The sequence below is a fragment of the Rhinatrema bivittatum genome, chromosome 5 (genome assembly GCF_901001135.1).
Source record: "Rhinatrema bivittatum chromosome 5, aRhiBiv1.1, whole genome shotgun sequence".
Taxonomy (NCBI): domain Eukaryota; kingdom Metazoa; phylum Chordata; class Amphibia; order Gymnophiona; family Rhinatrematidae; genus Rhinatrema; species Rhinatrema bivittatum.
The window spans coordinates 47,091,160-47,115,155 of NC_042619.1; the positions used below are offsets into that span (position 1 = coordinate 47,091,160).

Sequence of the window (23,996 nt, forward strand, 5' to 3'; positions counted from 1 at the left end):
GCTAAAGATTTCCAAATTATCTCTAAGAACTGAAAATCAGATTATTAATACAAAGAAAAAACACACTTTGAAATGTCTGTACACCAATGCTAGAAGTCTAAGAAGTAAGATGGGAGAGTTAGAGTGTATAGCAGTAAATGATGAGATTAACATAATTGGCATCACAGAGACCTGGTGGAAGGAGGATAACCAATGGGACAGTGCTATATCAGGGTGCAAATTATATCGCAATGATAGGGAGGATCAACTTGGTGGGGGTGTGGCACTTTATGTCCGGGAGGGTATATCGTCCAACAGGATAAAGATCATATAAGAGACTAAATGCTCAGTAGAATCTATATGGGTAGAAATCCCATGTGTGTTGGGCAAGAGTATAGTGATAGAAGTATACTACCATCCACCTGGACAAAATGGTCAGACAGATGATGAAATGCTAAGAGAAATCAGTGAAGCTAACCAATTTGGCAGTGCAATAATAATGGGAGATTTTAATTACCACAAAATTATAACAAAAAAAGAGTCAATACAGTAACCCAATAGGTAAACTGTCAACAAAAAAGGGGAAACTGATTCAATTTTAAATTTTTGCCTATAGTGACGGTGTCATCAAGCCAGACGTTGTGATTTCCACCAAAATCCAACCAGACCTCTAATCATTCACCATCACTCTAAAATCTAAATTTATTAATTGAAACTATTTTTTGATTTTTTTAAATTTTTGAATATATCATAAAAGTTCAGTCAAAAAGACTTTTGAGAAAACGAACTTAATCGATTACTCCACTCCATTGACAATGTGAAGAAGGTAAGTTGATGAGCATTCTCTCAATGCATATTATAAACACAGCCCAACACGGCCGGTGTTTCACATAACAAGCTTCCTCAGGGGCATCTAAATAACATTCAGCACAGGAGTATTTGCCGATTCAAAATGGACACAAAGTCTCCAAGGTTCTTCTGCATCGCATCTCCTCCTTGCGATGCAGAAGAACCTTGGAGACTTCGTGTCCATTTTGAATCGGCAAATACTCCTGTGCTGAATGTTATTTAGATGCCCCTGAGGAAGCTTGTTATGCGAAACACCGGCCGCATCTCAAAAAAGATATAGTTGCGATGGAGAAGGTTCAGAGAAGGGTGACCAAAATGATAAAGGAAATGGAACAGCTCCCCTATGAGGAAAGACTAAAGTGGTTAGGACTTTTCAGATTGGAGAAGAGATGGCTGAGGGGGGATATGATAGTGGTGTTTAAAATCATGAGAGAAATTGTGCCACCTGATAGAAATCCTGCATAATTTGTTCTTGTTGCTGTCTGCTCAGAGGGAAGGATATATATACTGACATGTTCTCCTTAGCAAGGTGGCCAGCAACTGATAGATGCACATGGAGGTAGAAGACTGACTTATGCCAGCCATGACCCTAAGGAGTTTGGAAGGTGCTGGTAGCAAAAAATGCTAGGGCAGTGGTGATTTTGAGATGTTCTGGCAAGGCATGGTCCCTCTGGCTGGTGGGTTGTAGGTTCACCTCTAACTGCTGGCATAGATACTGTATGGTTTCCTTATTAAACCTGAACATATGCATGACTTCCTCCTCTGACAGATCTAAAAACTGAGTCCTGTAGACTCTGTGTGCGGGATAGTTTCTTCTCCTCCTCCTCCTCTCCTCTCTCTCTCTCTCTCTCTCTCTCCTGCATCTTAAAGCCAGGAGTACCATACAGTGATTATAGTCATTTAGTTATGAAAATGTGTCCCCATGACTCAAAGCCCTCAATATGTGACTGCTATTCACCCTCAGCCCCCCCCCCCGCCAATGGCCCACAAGATCCATATTTGATACTATATGGTCCTGTAAGGCATAGTCAACTGCAGAAGACTGCAAGTATCTACCTGAGTGGCTCATATATCCCTGATACTCTGAGGGCATTCCCATTGAACTCTGCCTCTCCCTTTTCCCATGATGAAGGGCAAGGCTTTCCCAGTGTCTCCCAGTGGGTCCCACTGGCAGTTCCTTCTACTTGTCGATAGAAAGTGGCCTGGCTAATCGAAAGTCTCTGGTGGCTGTGCACAAAACCCCATGTAGCAAGTTCACGTGCATATCTGCACATAGGTCGATTTTAAAATACATCATTACGTGCATACTTATAGTCACGCCCAAACCACACCCCTTCCATACCCCTGATATGCCCCTTTTCTACATGTGGTCTGTTCACAAGCATGCGTATATACGCAGTACATTTCAGCTTTTAAAATATATGCTTCTCCTGCACAGCCCATATATACATGATTGTGGGCATTTTTGCATAAGTTACGTTTTTAAAATTGACCTGTCAATGCACAATTAAGCTCTGGAATTCATTGCTGGAGGATGTGGTGGGCAGTTAGTGTAGTTGGGTTTAAAAAAGGTTTGGATAATTTCCTGGAGAAGAAGTCCTCAAACTGCTATTAATCAAGTTGATTTTGGCAAAGCCACTGATATTATTGGTATTAGTAGCATTGGATCAATTTAATGTTTGGGTACTTGCCAGGTACTTGTAACCTGGATTGGCCACTGTTGGAAGCAGGATGTTGGGCTTGATGGGCCCTTGGTTTGACCAACTATGGCAACGTCTTAAGTTCTTATGCTATGAATGAAGTTCTGCATCCAATTCAGGATCCATAAGTTCAAAAAGATCTCTTCTTCATTTCACTTAGTATTAACTCAACTATCTCTGTTGTCAGTATTACATCACATAGTTCAAATCTTGGAATAGTGATAACTTAGCAATGCTAAGGATAAATCTTATATGACGTGCACCTTTATGAATGTTTACTTTAATTAAGCCACTGCCGGTATGGTTTTTATTAAGATATCTAAAAAGATGTAGACCTTCCCACATTGATCTGTAGCAATAGAGGTAGAAACATATGTTCATGGAATCTGAGCTGTTCAAGGGATTTTAGAGCATCTTTTCACACTTTCCATTTCCATTTCTTATCTAGAGATAGTGGGGGTACCTATGTGCTACTCCTTCACTGCCACTTCCTGGCTCTGTGCTTTCCAATTTGCTGTGCCATATATATATATATATATATATATGGAATAGATGCCCTGAATCAATGCATCATGTGCTCTGTCTAGCCACTTTCAAATCTAGTCTAAAAGCTCCCCTTTTTGAGGCTGCTCTTACTATTTAACCACTTTCCCATTGACATTTGTATGTCATGTATGTTTGTCTTGACAAGACGTTAAGCTCCAGGGAGCAGGAACTGCTTTTTATGTGTAGTAATAGTAGTATCCCACTCTTGGGTCTTTGCAGAAAGTTTCCTTTCCTCATATGGTGACTGTAACTACAAATCCGAGCAAATCGTATAGGTTGTTCACAGGTTGCCACATTAAATGCAAGTTGTTTTTGTTTTTTTTTTAATTGGCTCCTTGATATGAATGTATCTTTTTTTTGTGATCTTAGCTTAGTTCAAAGTAATGTTGAATCAGTAGCTTGTTGACCACCAAGCCTAAGCCCTTTACATTTGTTTCTGTTGCCTATCGTGTCTTTTCATTTACATATACATACGCATTCACATTTATTTATTTATTTAAGCATTTGCATGATAAAATCTTTTCAGATCTGTTTGGTGTGTACATTGAGGCCTTAAGAACATGTAACCTTTTGCTTGATAAATGAGTTCTATACCCTGCTCTGGTTACTGGGCTCTTTGAAATAGTGGTCAAGCAGTTTTTGTAATGGATTGGACCCGAGGTGATTTTCTTTGCTGGACAGGGAATTATTCCCATCTGTGGCCGAACAGTTTGCCTGTCCCCCAAGTGACTGACTTCTTTATACTGACATTAAATGGTTGACAAACTTCACCTCAATTGACCTCAAACCCTGAAATTAAATTCAGCTCAAACATGGAAAGGTAGATCCAATTTCCCTGTTTATTCAAATACAAAAAAATTAAGGTTATTCCAACAGAATTCAAGCCACAGGCTCCAAAATGAACAGAAAGCACAGTGATAGCAGCAAATAAATCTCCTCAACACATAGGGGCAGATTTTTAAAGGCTAGGCACGTAACAAACGTGTGTAACCCGAGAAAATCTGCCCCTGCACGCGCCGAGCCTATTTTGCATAGGCTCGGTGGTGCGCACAAGCCCCAGGACGCACGTGTTTATCCCGGGGCTTGCAAAAAGGGGCGGGGAGTGGCGTGGCTGGAACCTCCAGGCACAGCAGCCATTTGCCGCTGTGCCCGGGATCGCAGGCCGACCATTGGCCGGCACGTGTAAGCTATGCCTGCCTTGAGGCAGGCGCAACTTACCCGACAAAGGTAAGGGGGGGTTCTAGGTAGGGCTGGGGGGCGAGTTAGGTAGGGGAAGGGAGGGGAAGGTGGGGAGAGGCGGAAGGAAAGTTCCCTCTGAGGCCGCTCCGATTTCCCCCTTGCGCGCGCCGACCCTGGATTTTATAACATGCGCACATGTTATAAAATCGGGTGTAGATTTGTTCACACCGGGTTGAGCAAACAAATCTACGCCCTCGCACACCTTTTAAAATTTGGCCCATAGAGTTTAATCTCTGGCAAAACCAGTACAGTTCATCCTTAACTTCCATTCTGAAGGTGAAAGAGATGATAATATTTCAATAGACCTAATTTTCCTATTGTTTCCATCTCCATGACCTTCCTGTTGACTCCTGAACCGGATGGCCTTTGGTTTAGGAATATCTATTTATTTATTTATTTAGCTATTTATTTATTTATTTATGCTTTTTATATATTGTCGTTCCAACAGAAGATCACAACGGCTCACATAAATTGCATTTGATTACATTGTATAATATTGTATTAACAGGTTCTTATGTAAAGTAATTGTATCTATTTGATCAAACTTGCTTGCTCTATGAGATAAATTTCACCACAGGCCTGCTTCTTGACTGCAGCACACACACACACACACACACACACACACACACACACAACTCTCCCATCTTCAAAATCTCTCCTGAACACACAGCTCCCTTATCAAGAAGGGGCAGCACAACACCTTTTTGTTTCAGGGGCGAAACCTCTGCCCTGTTCTCCCAATCTCCCTAACAGCTGATACCATATGGGGCAAAAAGTCGGTCAGGCCATAGCCTTGGTGGCCCAGCTTGTTCCATCAACTGTGTTATCTAGCATCACTATATTTACTCAGAATGTGTCATTGATGGTGTTATCAATTCTTAAACCATATAATCACTTTTCCAACCTCGAAGGATAGGTAAAGATTTAAACAGATTTAAACATGTGTTACAATTGTTAACCTAACCACTAGGTGGCAGCAGAACAAATACACAGGACAATGAGAAACACATTTTTTTTTCCACGAATTACTTCACCCTGATTCTAATGTTTGGTTAAACACGATTCCCAAGTAAGCAAAAAGATTTAAATTTGCTGCTGAAGAGGTTAAGCACTGTATCCATCTCTGTAGTGACTGAGCAAAAAGATACATGTATTTCATTTGAGGGTCATCCTATAAATAAGTTCTCCATTTTGCAGGCTTTTTTGACCATGTTCAGTTGTAAGACCTCAGATTAGTCTCGTAAGGAATTTACACAATTATACTGGGCATAAAAGAGAAATAGATTATAACAAAGTTTTAAGCAGGAAGAGCTAATTATGTAGTATCTTTATTTTCAGTTGTAATAAATATTTCTGGACCAGGCTGCAAATTCTGTAATCATGGAATTTATATACATTTTTTTCATATACTGTATCCCAGGGTTAAAATAATGACAGCGTCAATCTCATGGAAGTCTTGAAATATGTAGAACTGTAAAAAAAAAAAAAAAAAAAAAATGTAATTAAGAATCCGACAGAGAAGCCATGAAATATGAAGAACATGTGGACTAGAGGGCAGGTCTGTGAGTCATTAAATGAAAGGAGCAAGCCATTGAGAAGAGCAGGACTCTTTGCCCTGCAGAATGTAGAAGAAAACAGATGTAACTTCCCAGCATGAAAGAATGAACCTGTTTAAACTTTTATAATGAGCAGTGAAAGTACTGAATAATACCTCCTCTGTTAGAATATGATGACTAGAGATAAAAATGCATTTTTGAAAATTAGAACCTTTTAAAGTAAACAAATGGTCTTTTAATTGCTTCATGATTTGAACAATCTAAAATGCCTGCTCATCACATCAGCAGCAGCAATGTGGTTAGAAACTAAAAGTCCCAGAAGTGTCAATAGTGCATGCAGATTTAAAAACAGAGCCCTCTTATCCCAAAGCATGATGCCATACTGCTCCTCTCATGTATGAGCGAGAGTCCTGGTTTCTTATAATGCTCATCAGTTGCAACTTCTGCAGAGGCCAGCAACTGGAAGTGATTAGTCAGTGCAGCTTGATAAATACAGCTGCACTTGTTAAGTTTCCTTCATGCTAGATTTGATCACACTGAATAGCATAAGCACATTTAGCAGAAAGCATGATTAATGACACACAGGAGTGTCTACCAAACCCCAACATATATAACCTCATGAAAGAATAATAGACATGTTAGACACATCATCATGTTACATACAAAAAGGTCCAAGACATTGTACTGTTGCAAACATCACTCCAGAGTATAGTTATTTTATACTCCCTCAAGGCAACCTTCGGCAAAATAATGTATTTTGCAGTTCATTTAATATTTTACAGGCTGGTAGCATTTATCCCATGTATCAAAGCTGTAGAGCCTTCCTCCTACATACAGGGGCCTATTTATTAAGCTGGAATAAAGTGTTTGCACACGATAAAACACGTAATTGGAAATGATGCATAAAATTTGTGATTATCGTAAACCTTCAGGTGTTATTTCCTAGGCCCTAAATCAAGTGCAACATAGCCATGCCAATTAGTTACAGTGCATATAAATGCATGCAGAGCAGCTCATTGGCATGGTGTGGACTATCTTAGCTCTTGAAAAATATTTGCGAGTTCTAGGACTTGGGGAAATTATCTACACTTCGAGAGAGGTCACTGGGCTTCTGCGGCCACCATTTAATGGGGCCACAAGGTCCTGTAAAAACTCTTACCCTCACCCCTCCCTCTAAAAATCTTCCTGGTGGTCCATGGGCCTATGGCAAGTCCCCAAACCTTCCCCACACCTGCACCTGTTGGAGAGATGTTCAACAAATAGCCATGCTCCAGCCCTCTACTATCCTTTAGACCCTCTCTCTTTGCAAAGATCTGGCCTGCTATGGGTTGGCCCCCCCCCCCTCCCTCCATCACTCCAACCTTAGCCCCCACAATCCTGGACATCTTGAGAAACCTGGGTGCTAAATCCATCTTGCAAACTTACACCAGCTAGCAAGGGGGACATAAGGGAAGCTGGGGCTTGCTGGTATTGTTTTGTAAGATGCACCAGAGGAGCAGGAACAAGTTGGGATTGGTCCTGCACCATCAAAACACCCCATGATTACTGAGATAAACTGGAAGGTGGTAGGGGGGCCAAACCCAAGTTGAGGGGAAATACTTTTATAAAGAGACATAGTCTAAAGGATGGGGAGGGGGGTGTGGAGCTTAAGCATGGTTACTTTTAATATTTATATGCTGCATGGGAGTATGGGGGGGGGGAGTTTTATAAGGGCTTTAGGATGGAGAGCCACCATCATATGTTGCTGCACCAGGGCACCAGGGGCTTTTGGCAAGTCTTGGGGGACCCTCCTGACCCCCACAAGACTTGCCAAAAGTCCAGCGGGGGTCCGGGAGCGACCTCCTGCACTCGGACCGTCGGCTGCCAGTATCCACACTAAAAGTGTCATTCCTTTGGGCATGTTTTTAGGTCAGTGAAGTAAAGCAGCATGCCTGAATAAATAAGTTAAAAAGTATGCAGGTGCCTGTGCAAATATATTAAAAAGTATGCAGGTGTTTTTAATGTGTACACTATATGCTTATTTTCAAAGGAACCCATCAGCATAGTTTCCCTTTCAAGACTAGAGGGCAATAATCAAAATTGTTCGCATTGGTGCAAAATCCACAGTTAAATTAAACCTATGGGGTTTCCGTGGTTACTTAAACCTTTAGGGTTTTCACCAATAATCAGAACAAAAGTTCACAAAGCATTTGCTTTGATTATTGCCCCTGGAAAAATTACCTGCAGAGATTGTGCCTTTTTTTCTCTGCGAGTAATTTTCCAGTTGGAAACTATGCAAGTAGGTTGGAATAATCAAACTTACAGAATCTGTAGGTAAAAAGTATGTGCATTCTTGAATAACACATGCTTTTAGCTGCAGAGAGGTTGGGTAATATTAAAAGTTAGGAAAAATAATTTGCTAAAAATAATATACTTCTCTACAAGAATATCTTATTAATGGAAAGGGTAAGTATTTAATAAATTTCAAACAAGACCTAATACATACAGGGGTAGATTTTCATAGGTGTGCGTGCAGATCCATGTGCGCGGACTTCCCGGCGCGCACATATGGACACGCCAATTTTATAAAATGCGCGCACCGGCTTCTTCAATGACAATATCTTTTCACAATGATCTGACTCTTCATCAACTGGAAACACACATCTAACCACCACTGACACAGGTCCGTGTTTCGGACCCATGTCGGCGGTGGTTAGATGTGTGCTAGAGTCAGATTATTGTGAAAAGATATTGTCATTGAAGAAGCTGCAAAAAAAGACCTATGGGACTGTTCACATATAAGTTATCATGACAGTGGATTATCAGTGAATTTTATTTGCAAGCAAAATATTTAAAAATATTTTAAAAAATAGATTTGGACAATCACAAAAAAGACCTATGATTATATATATAAGGCTGAAAGCTACCAAGGTGTTTAAATACACTTTATTGATGAAGCCTATTTTGACGGTCTTTCTATAATTATGTAAATTTTTGTGCTTGATATGGTTTTGTGGTAGGATTATTCTGGTTTGCACCCACACTAATTAATATTTGGGGATGGTGGTTGTTTTATATTATGCTACTTGTCAATTGCATTCCAAAAAAATCCAACCTCAGGCCTTATATCTACTGTTGCTCTTTAGGGACTGGTATATACAGTACTTGAAGATACTCTTAGCATGGCACTGGTATCTGATGGAGCTGAATGCATTTTGATATCAAAACAGTTCTTCAAAAAATACATGGATGAAGACTATCGCTATAAACTGTCTACAACCGTAAGTCTTGAAAGCCCTAATTTTCAAATCATAACAGTGAACTAAACATACTGTCAGTATCTTATACATTTTCAAGAAGGTTAGAGACTCTACATTTATGTAAAATAAACACTATGTGGTGAATTTTCAGACCTGCGTGCAGGCGTACATGTGCACTCGCTACCCGGCGCGCACACATGTACACACGATTTTATAACATGCACGCGCCAGCACGTGCATGTTATAAAATCGAGGGTCAGCACACACAAGGGGTGCACACTAGTGCACCTTACACGCACCGACGCCGGTGAGCTTCCCCTGTTTCCTCCCCCCTAACCTAACCTTCCTACCCCTTCCCCTAACCTTTCCCCCCCCAAATTCTTGTTATATCTTTTGCCAGCACGCGATCCTCCGACCCCGCCCCCGGACTGGCCCTTTAGTAAAGCCCCGGGACCCGTCTAAGTCCCGGGGCTTTATGTGCGTCGCCGGGCCTTTATAAAGGCAATTTTCAAATTCATCTACATTAATAAAGACTGATTTACCTGGGCAAATTGACCTGTCTGAAAATTTACCCCTCAGTGTGGCTAAATACTACATACATAATATTTTATGGTGTTATTGGATGTGCTAGGGGTGTAGGGTGGGCTGAGGATATTGGGATAAGGCTGGGTGGCTATTCAAGAATTAAATGGATGTTTTGTTTATTTGTTTATTTATTTATTTATTTATTTATTTATTTACAGCAACTTATATACTGCCTATTACACTGGGCAACAATGAAAGTGTTACTGACCTAAAAAGGTCCTACTCTGTAGTATCTTGATGTGCTGAACACGAATATGACCATGAAAAGTTTTTATTGGCTCTCGTTTTGAAGATATTTAATATAGTTCACTTTCTATGTTTAGTCATGTAAATTTATCCAGTAGGACTGTAAATAAGCCTAGAATGATGTAATATTGCATCATATTGCATAATACCATCATGCACACATCATCCAGAGTTTATTACATCATTTTCTGATGCAATGCAGTTCTACTGCCATGCTGCTGCTGAGTAAGCTGACGTCAGCAGTGTACTATATGAAGCCCAGTCAGAAAGGGTGAGCATTTGAAATATTCATGCTGGCTGACTACTGCTGGACACTCCGCAGAGATGCTCCCGAGCAGGTGTACAAGAGACAAGCAAAGAAATCTAAGACGTAGTCTATGACTTCATTTTTCAAACGGTATTAACCGTAGGTCTCCTACTATTGGCATACAATTCAAGATGTAATTAAAATATTGCATATTACAAAAAAACTAGAGCCAATTTTGAATTTTCACAGTCACATTCATGTTTAGCACATGGAAATGTATAAGAATTGACTAATTTCATTTCAGTAACATGACTTTTGAGAAAATGTGTTGCCCAGTGTTACCAGCACATTGTTCTAGGAAGATTACATCATTATAAAGCATAAACATAATAAACAAACAAACACAATTAACTGGTTTATGTCTTAACCTCCCCAGAGACAGCAATTTGGTTTAAGTAGTTTCCAGCTTGAGATTCTGATGCATTTTTTGATGTTTTAAATGCTTTATTTTAATTCACTTTACTGATATACTAGATCAATGATGCATTAATAAATGTTTATTATACTGTTTCTTTTTAAATTTGTAATGTGCTTTCAGTGCTCCAAGGAAGGCAATATAGAAATGTAAATTAACATAATATGTGAAATATACCCACACAGAAAATGAGCAAGAACCCCAAATGTAACTGTCACATAAAAACACAGGTTCCACAAATGATATCATTCAATTACTATATGATTAATATAGACACAACTTTCTGAACAAACACGGCATCAGATTAGATTTAGGTGCCAAAATAGCAGTCCTCCTGTCTCTTGCCTCACAATGGGTTGCAAACGGTGTCAGAACACAGGCACCAAAAGCATTCATTCATATGCTGGTTCACAGCAATCACACTCTTTAACAAACGACAATATTTATGAACCCCCAAAATGTGAAAGATTCTTAGCTTCTAAACAATCCACCTTATGAAAAATCTAAAACTGTGTTCACAACAAAATGCCCAACCAACATGGACCTATGTTTCAGCATGTGAACGCCTGCCTCAGGGACTCATATTACCTAAAAATGAAAATATTCAAACAAAACATAGTTACAAAAATGAGCACACCCACTGATAAAATACACAAGACAAAAAGACACACTTATAAACATTAAACACATACCTCACTACCGCATATATTCAAGAAATTTAAAAATAGCCGCTAGCTCTAAAATGCATAACCCAATAGCACTGATTAAATTCTGCCAAAACCCCACCCCTTACCCCAACAGCATCCAATCAGAATGTACGAACAGCATTCCCATTAAACCAATCTCTAACAAAGAGAAACTCTTATCAACACACAGCCCATCAGATCTCATTATTCAGGCCATTCAGATATGCAAAATTCAAGCAATGAATCCATCGCTGTTCCTTTCTCTTTAAAAAGTAATCATAATCTCCTCCCCGGGATGTAGATCCACTTTCTCCAATACTGCAAACACAAGATAAGAAAACGAATGAGCACAAGCGAAACAATGAGACACTAGCGGGGTTTCCAATCTCTGTTGAGTAATAGAGCTGTGATGTTCAATCATCCTGGTCCTCAATTGTGTGCTGTTCTTACCCACATACATTAAATGACAGATGTACACAACCTCTTTTCGATATCTTGACAAATTTTCAAAAGAGGTAAAGATTGTGAGGCCCTCTCCTCCAATCCACAATAATCTATGGGTGACTGGAAATAAAAAGATCCCAAGTATGGAGAGCTGGAAATGTTTAATCCTATTAATTTAAATTTTGGGGTGTTATGTCATGTGTCTTCTGTTTGAAATATTTTATGTTTGGGAAATATTGGAAAAAACATTTTAATTACTGGATGTTCAATGGCTGTTGCCTGCTTGACATATTTAGTCTTTTTTTTTTTAGTATGGTTTTAATATTATGAATGATGTTTTATCTCTTGATTTTATTGCTTAATATTTTATGAGGAATGATGTTTCTGTTTTTCCATTGCTGCAATGCATAATAGCAAGGCTTACTGTGTTTTCCAGAGCATGTGTGTGAGCAAGAATGAGTGAGCCAGTGAACATGTATGTGAGTGAGAGAAAACAAGCATGCCAATGAGCATTTGTGTGAGTAAGAGGACTATTTAAAACTGAGCATATGTGTATGCCAGAGTTTGTGAGCCAGTCAGCATCTATCTATGTGAGAGAAAATATTAGGGATGTGAATCGTTTTAGGACGATTAAAATTATCGTCCGATAATTTTAATATCGTCTTAAACCGTTATGGAACACAATACAATACAGATTCTAACGATTTATCGTTATAAATCGTTAGAATCGTGAGCCGGCACACTAAAACCCCCTAAAACCCACCCCCGACCCTTTAAATTAAATCCCCCACCCTCCCGAACCCCCCCCCCAATAACTTAAATAACCTGCGGGTCCAGCGGCGGTCCGGAACGGCAGCGGTCCGGAACGGGCTCCTGCTCCTGAATCTTGTCGTCTTCAGCCGGCGCCATTTTCCAAAATGGCGCCGAAAAATGGCGGCGGCCATAGACGAAAAAGATTGGACGGCAGGAGGTCCTTCCGGACCCCCGCTGGACTTTTGGCAAGTCTCGTAGGGGTCAGGAGGCCCCCCACAAGCTGGCCAAAAGTTCCTGGAGGTCCAGCGGGGGTCAGGGAGCGATTTCCCGCCGCGAATTGTTTTCGTACGGAAAATGGCTCCGGCAGGAGATCGACTGCAGGAGGTCGTTCAGCGAGGCGCCGGAACCCTCGCTGAATGACCTCCTGCAGTCGATCTCCTGCCGGCGCCATTTTCCGTACGAAAACGATTTGCGGCGGGAAATCGCTCCCTGACCCCCGCTGGACCTCCAGGAACTTTTGGCCAGCTTGTGGGGGGCCTCCTGACCCCCACGAGACTTGCCAAAAGTCCAGCGGGGGTCCGGAAGGACCTCCTGCCGTCCAATCTTTTTCGTCTATGGCCGCCGCCATTTTTCGGCGCCATTTTGGAAAATGGCGCCGGCTGAAGACGACAAGATTCAGGAGCAGGAGCCCGTTCCGGACCGCTGCCGTTCCGGACCGCCGCTGGACCCGCAGGTTATTTAAGTTATTTGGGTGGGGGATTTAATTTAAAGGGTCGGGGGTGGGTTTTAGGGGGTTTTAATGTGCCGGTTTTTCGATTTTTCGATTTTTAACAATTTTTAACGATTTTTCACGATATTTTACCCCCCCAAACGGCAACAATACGATTCCCTCCCCCTCCCAGCCGAAATCGATCGTTAAGACGATCGAGGACACGATTCACATCCCTAGAAAATATAGGGGAAGTTTGTGTGAGCATGAGCATATATGTTAGAAATTATGTATATAAGAGACAGGAGAAAGTTTGTTCACACCTCCTATCCCTTGTTGCGCTCGGGGGTGGACCCTTCTCCTGAGGCAGCGGAGAACTGCCTCCTGGTTGGAACCAGGAAGCAACTGCCTCCAGGGGGCAGAGCACTGGAGGAGACAGAGGCTAGGTAGAGCTTCACCACTGGAAGCCTGAGGTCCCCTCGGGAGGAGCCCGTAGGGACCCAGGCCACTTGGACTTAGGTGGGCCTCGCAGGGTCTCCTGGGAAGATGAGAGTCCGGCGAGCCCACAGGCTGAAGGGGAGCACGGTCAGGTTCAAAATAGGAAGTCTGAGGTAACAAGGAAGACCAGAAGAGCATGGGTGATGACAAGGCGAGGAACAGAGCCAGAATCTAGGAACATGGTCAGGCAAGCAGAGGTCAAAGTCCAAGTGTCAATCCAAGGAGTGGTCAAATGAAGCAAGGTCAAGATTCAGAAGTCAGACGAGGTCACAGGGAGGCCAAGGTCAGAAGGCAGGTAGCAGGCAGGCAGGTCGAGGAACAGACTGTGGTCAGAAGGCAGGCAGCGAGCAGAGGAGTCGAGGGATGAACTGGAGTCAAGGGCAGGCGGCAGACAGACGAGTTAAGGGACAAACTGGAGTCAAAGGCTGGTAGCAGACACGAGTCGAGGGACGAACTGGAGTCAAAGGCAGGCAGCAGGCAGACGAGTCGAGGGACAAACTGGAGTCGAAGGCAGGCAGCAGGCAGACGAGCAGGCAGGTCAAGGAACAGGCTGAGGTTAGTACCAGTAAGACAGTCCAGGGGTACTACCTGGGTAGACAAACAGGCACAGAGGAACAAGAGGACACTGGAGTACGAGGAAGCAGGAACAGAACTGGAACAGATGGATCCTGCAACGAGACTTGGAACAAGACAGGCGTGCAGTTAGTGTAGCTGGGTTCAAAAAAGGTTTGGATAAGTTCTTGGAGGAGAAGTCCATTAATGGCTATTAATCAAGTTTACTTAGGGAATAGTCACTGCTATTAATTGCATCAGTAGCATGGAATTTTCTTAGTTTTTGGGTAATTGCAAGGTTCTTATGGCCTGGTTTGGCCTCTGTTGGAAACAGGATGCTGGGCTTGATGGACCCTTGGTCTGACCCAGCATGGCAATTTCTTATGTTCTTATGTTCTTAGGAACGCAGTGACAATCTAGCACAGAGCCGACCTGACAACCAAGGCAAGGAAGTTCAAGCAATGACTTCCTTATAATGGGGAATCAATCAGGGTGCGCCACGGAGCTAGGGCCCACCCTTGGCCTTACAAGAGGCCGGGCAGTCCACGCGCGCATAGGGGCGTGGCCAGCATAGCCAAGGATGCTGAGCTCCGGCGTAAGGCCTGGCACGCAGTAGAAGGCCCGGCAACTGCCGTTGTGGGACTCTGGGGCCTGGAAGCAGCAGCCGCTAGGGAGGCTGACCTGGGACCTGCCATGGAACCATGAAGGTGAGCAGGCCCGTACGTGGGCCGAGCGCAGACAGGATGCATTACAGTACCCCCTCTTCTAGGCCTCCCCCTACACAGATGTGGTTTATCAGGATAAGTCCTACAAAAGGTCTTCAAAAGCTCCTTATCAAGGATATTGTCGGAAGGTTCCCACAAATTCTCCTCGGCTCCAAAACCCTCCTAGTTTAGGAGGTATTCCCATTTTCCTCAGCGTTGTCAAACATCAAGGACCTCTCTTACCTGGAGGGAAGAGTTAGGTTCTGTTGAGACCCATGGAGGAGAGGGGACTCTACCTGAGGGACAGGAGAGGACCAACAGCTTCAACAAGGACACGTGGAACGTGTTATGGATCCCCATGGCATGGGGTAGCTGGAATTGGTAGGATACCACTCCCACTCTTCGGATTACAGGAAATGGTCCAATGTACTTCGGAGCCAGGCGATGAGAGGGAAGTCTCAGTCGTATGTGTCGAGCACTTAACCACACTTTCTGGCCAGGATGGAAGAGTGGAGCAGGATGTCTATGGATATCAGAATTACACTTGGAGCATTCAGTGGCTTGAGAAAGAAGCTCTTTTACTTGGTTCCATACTTGACGAATGGTGTGAGCCATGGATTGTGCTGCTGGAGAAGGAACTGTCAGAGGGACTGGAAGAGGCAGTCGGGGCTGCCGTCCGAATACCACGGAGAACGGAGATACATCAGTGGCTGCAGTAACATGAGTGTTGTGCGACAGCTCAGCCCAAGGCAGAAGATCAGCCCAATTATCCTGCTGATCATGTATAGGAACGGAGGAAAGTCTTCAGAGTCCAAATGGTCCTTTCAGGTCCGAGTCCTTTCAGGTCCTTTCAGGTTGACCATTGGCCTGTGGATGATAGGCCGATGTATAGCTTAAAGAAATGTTAAATTTCTTACATAGAGAACGCCAATATTTGGCAGCAAACTGTGGTCCCCGATCGGAGATAATCTCCTTGGGGAGCCAATGAACGCGAAAAATGTTCTTCAGGACAGCTTCGCCAGCTCCGGGACTGAGGGAAAACCCAGCAGGGGAATGAAGTGACCCATTTTCGAAAAACGGTCGATGATGACCCAAATCACGGTGCTCTTCTGGGAAGGAGGCAGATCCATGATAAAGTCCATCGAGATGCTAGACCATGGCTCGGTAGGTGCTGGGAGTGGTTGGATTAAGCCCCAAGGCTTTTCAGTAGGTGGTTTCTGTTGGGCACAGATGGGACACGAGTCCACATAATTTAGGGAGTCTTGCACCATATTGGGCCCAAAAAGCAACAAGGTAGGCAATCTAGAAAGGCTGTGAGCAGACATAAGAAAGTAGATGCCAAAGAATGTCTTTTTATAAGAAAGTAGATGCCAAAGATGTGGTGAAACTCAGCCTGAGTCGGGTGTTTTATTGTTTGTATACGTCTCAGGCCAATAAAGATTTTGAAAAAGACATTCTTTGGCATCTACTTGCATCATATTGGGCCACCAATAGTGTCTTCACAACATCTCTAAGGTCCGGGCACGGCCCGGATGGCCTGCCAACTTAGAATCATGAGTCCATCTTAGGATTCGTTCACGTAGTTTTCGCGGCACGATGGTTTTCCCAGCAGGGACTGTAGTGGTCACAACTAGGGTTATACAAGCAGGATCAATGATGAAGCTAGAGACTTCAGGAACATCTTCAGGTTCAAATGATCTAGATAGTGCATCAGTGCGGAGATTCTTGGAACCAGGATGAAAACAGAGGAAGAAGTTAAATCTTTCAAAGAAAAGTGCCCACCGGGCCTGACATGGGTTCAGAAGTTGAGCTTCTTTAAGGAGCTCAAGGTGTTGCGCCCCTTCCAACCAGGGACGCCATTCTTGAAGTGCCAACTTGACTGCAAAGAGTTCACGGTCACCAACAGTATAACGTTGTTCCGTAGGAGAAAACTTGTGTGAATAGAAAGAGCAGGGAACTAGTTTACCCTTGGGGGAGTACTGGCTCAAAACGGCTCCTGTGCCAATTGCAGAGGCATTGACCTCTACAACGAAAGGACGTTGAGGATCCAGATGCTATAGCAAGGGCCAGAACAGAAAGCCTCCTTGATTGTTTGAAAGGTGGCTAATGCTTTGGGTGTCCATACCCGAGTGTTGGCCCTTTTCCTCTTCATTGCCGTGAGTGGTGCCACGGTAAAACCAAGAAACCATTGTAAGGCACGGAAGCCAACTGGCTGAGGCCAGTCACGGATTCCCTGGACTTTCTCAGGGTCCATAGAAAATCCCCGGTCAGAAATGATGTACCCTAGGAAGGGCAATCGATTACGCTCAAACAGACATTTTTCCAGTTTGGCATACAAATGGTTCTCTCTCAGACATTGAAGGATGGTCCAGACGTGATCTCAATGAGATTCAAGGTCCTTAGAGAAGATCAGGATGTCATCCAGGTACACGACTACAAAGGAATACAGAAGATCCCGGATGATTTCGTTCATAAGGCGTTGAAAGACCGCTGGGGCATTGCATAGCCTAAAGGGCATCACAGTGTATTCATAGTGACCATCCCTTGTATTAAATGTGGTTTTCCAAATATCATCAGGTTGGATGCGTACCAAATTGTACGCACCTCTCAGGTCCATTTTGGAGAAGATCTGTGCCCCTTCAAGGCAATCAAACAGTTCACTAATGAGGGGCAGTGGGTACCGGTCCTTGCAGTTATGGCATTGAGCCCCCTGTAATAAATACAAGGGCAAAAGCCGCCGTCCTTTTTTCTTAATGAAGAAGAGGCCCGCACCTGCAGGGGAATCAGACGGATGGATGAATCCTGTTTCTAGATTCCTTTAATATACTCAGACATAGCTTGTGTCTCTGTTTGAGACAACAGGTAAGTCCTGCCTTTGGGAGGCATAGTTCCCGGCAGGAGTTCAACAGGACAGTTAAACTTACATAATGGAGGCAGGGTATCCGCTCTCTGCTTCGAGAAGACACCATTGTGAGATGGGTATCCTCTGCCGAGGACCCCTGGACTGCTACTACTGGATCACCTCACTACTGCTACCTCTGGTGGTATCATTCAGCTGTATAATAAAGACAAATTTTCTGTGTTTGCGTGTCTCGAGCCTAGCCTATTACTGTGGTTCCTCATGGGGCTCCTCCCCGTGGGAGTGGCCTTACCGCAGTACCCAAGAATCTACTCCAACACCTCAAAACCATAACAGATTGCTAACTCCATGGATTCGGCTCAGCTCACCGCATTGTAGGCCATTCGTGGGGGTTCTCTTATCGTTTTAGGGGAGGGCGGGAAAAACGGCACACAAAAATAACCCCTAAACCCACCCCGACCCTTTAAAAATAATACCTTAGCTTCCACCACCCTCCCGATCCCCCCAAAAAACTTTTTACAGGTACCTGGTGGTCCAGTGGGGATCCCTGGAGTGATCTCCTGCTCCCAGGCCGTCGGCTGCCACTAATCAAAATGGCACCGATGGCCCTTTGCCCTTACCATGGCAAAGGGCCATGGGCAAAGGGTATCTGTGCCATTGGCTGGACCCTGTCACATGGTAGGAGCACTGGATGGCCGGCGCCATCTTGTGCTCCTACCATGTAACGGGGCTGACCAATGGCACCAGTAGCCCCTGTGACATAGTAAGAGCAAAGGCTATCGGTGCCATTTTGAATACTGGCAGTTGACGGTCTGAGTGCAGGAGGTCGCTCCTGGACCCCTGCTGGACTTTTGGCAAGTCTTGTGGGGGTCAGGAGGGTCCCCCAAGACTTGCCAAAAGCCCCTGGTGGTCCAGCAGGGGTTCGGGAGCGATCTCCTGCACTCGGGCCATCGGCTGCCAGTAATCAAAATGGCGCCGATAGCCTTTGCCCTTACTATGTCACAGGGGCTACCGGTGCCATTGGTTAGCCCCTGTCACATGGTAGGAGCACAAGATGGGGCGGGCCATCCAGTGCTCCTACCATGTGACAGGGTCCGGCTAATGGCACGGATACCCTGTCACATGGTAAGGGCAAAGGGCCATCGGCGCCATTTTGATTAGTGGCAGCCGACAGCCCAAAAGCGGGAGATCGCTCCAGGGACCCCCACTGGACCACCAGGTACCTGTAAAAAGTTTTTGGGTGGGGGAGGTTGAGGGAAGCTAAGGTATTAGTTTTAAAGGGTCAGGGTGGGTTTTTTGTTTATCGGGTCGGGCGCAGCCGATAAACAAAACCTCGATCGGGCCCGATGAAAAAAAAAACATGTGAATCAGAACCGGAATCCGAACCGATTCCGGTTCCGATTCACATCTCTACTGAATAATGGTATATCCTCTTATTTTATGGTATATTACAATACTCAATAACTGACAGCAACTTCACAAATATTCCAGCCACTGCTGTAAATCATTTTAGTGATTTACTTGAAATACCATCATTGCAGTGCATTTTCCAGCTTCCAGTTTTTCTCCATAAGTGTTTTATTTTACTTTTTGCTAAATGTAGCTTACACCGTCTGAGTCATCCATCAACAAATATGAATCCTACCAAAATTCTATTGGCTTGCGATTCCAGTCTTTTCATTTATTCTGAAATGCTTTTCACATTTTCTTTATTCATTTTCCTCATATCACCTTCATACTGTTTCTCAGGGATTATTTCCGATAATTTACCAAATTGCATTTCTGAGAGAAAATTAAAATGCCAAGAAGAGCTTGAAGGACAATGAAGGACAAAAAGCAGATGTAATTGACAGAGTTTCTTACTATTGACAGAGAGTTTCTTACTAGGCAGCGCATAAAATACAGACCATTTGGTAATTAACTTGTCATTTGCAACAATCTGGAATAAGTAAGCTCACGTCATAGTTTTTCCTAGCTACAGACCTACTTCTTGCTAATAAAAATCTCTGGTGATCAGTTTACTGATCTCTGATAATGCTGCCAGCTATTGGGTAAGCTAGAAACAGACATGGAATATAATGGCAGGTAAGGACCATAAGAGCCATCTGATGCACTAAGCATTTTTCCCAAAAGGCACAGCAGGGAAGATAAGTCTTAAAGGTGGATTTTAAAGATTGCTGATTTTATAACATGTGTGCGCTGACGCACGCATGTTATAAAATCCGCTACCCACACGCACGTGCACGGCTGATTTACATGTGAGAGCGAGTGTGTTATGACCACCAGCTGCGGTGGACTGCGACCGGGGGCCGGACACTCACCCGCGCGGCAGGGCCAGGCTCAGACTTCGGGGTCGGCATCAGCAGCCTGCCTCAGTGGCAGTGCTGCTGCCTTCAAGATGGCCACGGTGTTCCCTCGGCTCGGTTAGCCACGCCCCTTGAATTTTACTAGGGCCGCGCGGGCAGCTAGAACCTGGCCTTTAAGGAACCCCTACAGGAAGTAGGGGGTTCCTTCCTGCCTGACTCCAACTTCAATCAACTATTTAAGGCAAGGTCTGAGCCTTCAGACCTTGCCTTGGCTTCGTGGCTCTGGTGATTTTCCTGCTATCGGTTCCTGATTTTGCTCCTCCGTGGTGTGATCCCTGGATTGGCTGTCGTTCCTGCTTGGCTCTTGACCCCTGGACTGGCTACGGAAGTATTCTGGCTCTCGACCCCTGGACTGGCTACGGAGTGTTCTAGCTCTCGACTCCTGGACTGGCCGCGGAGTATTCTGGCTCTCGACCCCTGGACTGTCTGCGGAGTGTGCTGACTCTTGTTACCCGGACCGGCTTTCGTTTCCTCTTCTGTTTCCACGACCTGCTGGAGGCGCCAGCTTCTGTTCTCTCGACCCACTGGAGGCGCCAGCTATCTGGATTAAACGACCTGCAGGAGGCGCCTGCATCCAGATTTTCATTCCTTACCTCCAACAACTTTCGTGATTGGCCTCGTCTTTCGACGAGAGGACTTCACCCCTCGCCGGACCAAGGGTCCACCTTCCAAGTCAGAACAGTAAGCCAAGGCCTTGGACCCGGCCGAGGCCTCCGCCTTAAGAGCAGTTCCTGGTTTGGCCCAGAGGATCATGGAGCAACAGAACATGTTAGAATCTATGGCTGCCTCCATTGAACGACTCAGCGCTCGGCTTGACGCTGTAGTCGCAACTCAGTCTAGTCCTCCAGCTCCTATTCCTCCGCCAGTACCAGCTCCGCCGGTCATTCAGAGCTATCATCCACCTGTTCTTCCTCTACCCACTCCACCCCGATATGGCAGGGATTCTCGTCTCTGCTTAGGATTCCTGGATCAGTGTAGCATGCATTTTCACCTTCAACGAACACTGTTTCCGGATGATATAACGAAAACCACCTATATTCTACCCTTACTGGAAGGTAAAGCTCTGACCTGGGCCTCTCCACTCTGGCAGCGCTTGGATCCTGTATTACAGGATCTATCACAATTTCTTGAACTGTTTCAAACAGCGTTTGAGGAACCAGGGAAGCAAGCTGCTGCCAGTACGGACCTGTTACATCTCCGACAAGGAGGACGATCCATTACAGATTACAACATTGAGTTTCGGACTCTGGCTATGAAACTTCATTGGGAAGAACCTGTTTTACGATCTATTTATCTAGAGGGACTATCTGCCAGAATCAAGGACGAGCTAGCCGCTCGTGAACTTCCATCCTCCTTAAATGCAGTAATTGAAATTGTGACCAGGATTGACCGGCTACAAGAAAGGGCCCGGGAGATGCTAGGATCACGGAGACGCCCTGTTACCCCTTATATTCCGCCTTTCACCTCTACTACTTCGCGAGAATCCTCCGTTCCTGAGGGACCGGTGGCCGTACCCATGCAATTGGGCCGAGGACCTCTAACACCCGAAGAACGTCTGAGACGTCGTAAGGCAGGCCTTTGTCTTTATTGTGGAGGAGCTGGCCATCGGATTGCATCATGTCCTATTCGGCCGGGAAACTCCAAAGCCTAGGGTGCTCAGGGGGAGTCACTCTAGGTCTCGTCTCCCCATCTCCCCCACTCACTGTACAAGTCACTCTGGACATCAGTGGACATGAATTTAACACTTTGGCTTTAATAGACTCTGGTGCGGGGGGAGAATTCATACTACAAGAACTAGTGGATCAACTCCAGATTCCCACTCAACTCTGCCCCACACCGTTGATCATCTCTTCTATCCACGGGGAACCATTACCTGGGAAGATAACACATCACACAGTACCTATAAACTGCCTCATTGCAGCTGACCAAACCGAACAAATCACTTCTACGTCCTCAGCAAAGCCATCCACCCAGTTGTTCTCGGGATTCCCTGGCTTCAATGCCACAATCCACAATTCGACTGGACTTCTTTAAAACTCACTCAATGGGGATCCGGATGCCATGGGATTTGTTTACGGAGTCCTACTTCTGATTCTAGCTTTATCTGCACTTCTGTACTACGGAAGCTACCCCCACAATACGCACAATTCACAGACGTCTTCTCCAAGGAGGCCGCGGATATTTTACCCCCGCATCGAGAATTTGACTGCGCTATTCGATTGGTTTCAGGATCCACTCTACCGCATGGTAGAGTTTATCCTTTATCTACCATGGAGACACGGGTGATGTCTGAATACATCCAGGATAATCTACAGAAGGGGTTTATCCGTCAATCCACTTCTCCTGCGGGGGCTGGTTTTTTTTTTGTTGAAAAGAAAGATGGAACTTTACGTCCTTGCATAGACTTTCGTGGTCTCAATGCTATCACCATCAAGGATCGTTATCCCCTGCCTCTTATTGCTGAACTGTTTGATCGTCTGCAAGGAGCTCAAATATTCTCCAAATTGGACCTGCGGGGGGCATATAATCTACTTCGGATTCGGGAGGGAGACAAGTAGAAAACAGCATTCAACACCAGAGATGGTTTAACTAATGCCCCTGCTGTCTTTCAACACTTTATTAATGAGATTTTTCGAGACTTGTTATGTATCTGTGTGATTGTATATCTCGATGATATTTTGATATTTTTCAGGGACCTACAGTCGCATCGCCAACATGTGACACAAGTTCTACAACGTTTAAGGGAACATCGATTATATGCCAAACTGGAGAAATGCATCTTTGAAGCAGAGTCCCTACCTTTTCTAGGATATATTGTCTCAAAACAAGGATTCGAAATGGATCCGACCAAAGTGAAATGTATAAAAGAATGGCCCCCAACCCAATGGGCTACGAGCTCTCCAACGTTTTCTTGGTTTCGCTAACTATTATCGTCATCTAAACTAACCGCACCGCTATCTGCACTTACACGTAAGGGGGTCAATATCAAAACCTGGCCGGTAGGAGCAATTGCAGCATTCCAAACTCTCAAGGAAGCTTTTCTGCGGCAACCCTGTCTCCACCACCCGGATCCTAGACGTCCATTTACGTAGATGTAGACGCTTCTTCGGAGGGGGTTGGAGCAGTTTTGAGTCAGAACGACGCTGGCGGGAAATTCCACCCTTGTTCCTATTTTTCGAAGAAATTTTCACCTGCGGAATGCAGTTATTCCATTGGCGACAAAGAACTGTTAGCCATCAAACTTGCATTTGAAGAGTGGCGTCAGTGGTTAGAGGGAGCTCAACATCGGATAACAGTTTTTAAGGACCATAAAAATCTGACATATTTACAACAAGCCCACCGCCTGAACCCACGTCAAGCTCGCTGGGCATTATTTTTTACACGTTTCGACTTTGAATTAAGATACAGACCAGCAAGCAAGAATATTAAGGCCGATGCATTATCACGGTCATTTATTTCTGAAGATATAGAAGAACCTTTACAGTACATCATTGACCCAGCCCGTGTCATTCTTTCAGCAACCTTCACGGTTCCCATTGGTAAGACCGTGGTACCCAAGAGGCTCCGTACTAAAGTTTTAAAGTGGGGACATGACTCTCAGTTGGCCGGGCATCCGGGATGCAGATGTACACAGGATCTGCTTCAACAACACTATTGGTGGCCAGGGATGTGCAAGGACATTCAAGCGTATGTTGACTCCTGCCCTGTTTGTGCGCAGCACAAGAACCCTGCAGGAAAACCCTGGGGGAAGGTGCAACCACTT

At 44.5% G+C, this 23,996-nt stretch overlaps 1 protein-coding gene across 2 annotated transcripts in view; it reads left to right on the top strand.

Moving 5' to 3' along the window:
* The window catches only part of LOC115091938, a 268,754-nt gene that overhangs the window by 224,429 nt on the left and 20,329 nt on the right, over window positions 1-23,996 (top strand). For both annotated transcript variants that reach the window (XM_029602303.1, XM_029602304.1), the window contains exon 7: window positions 8,995-9,129. In XM_029602303.1, coding sequence (XP_029458163.1) covers window positions 8,995-9,129 — 135 coding nt within the window. The remainder of the gene's footprint in view (window positions 1-8,994; window positions 9,130-23,996) is intronic.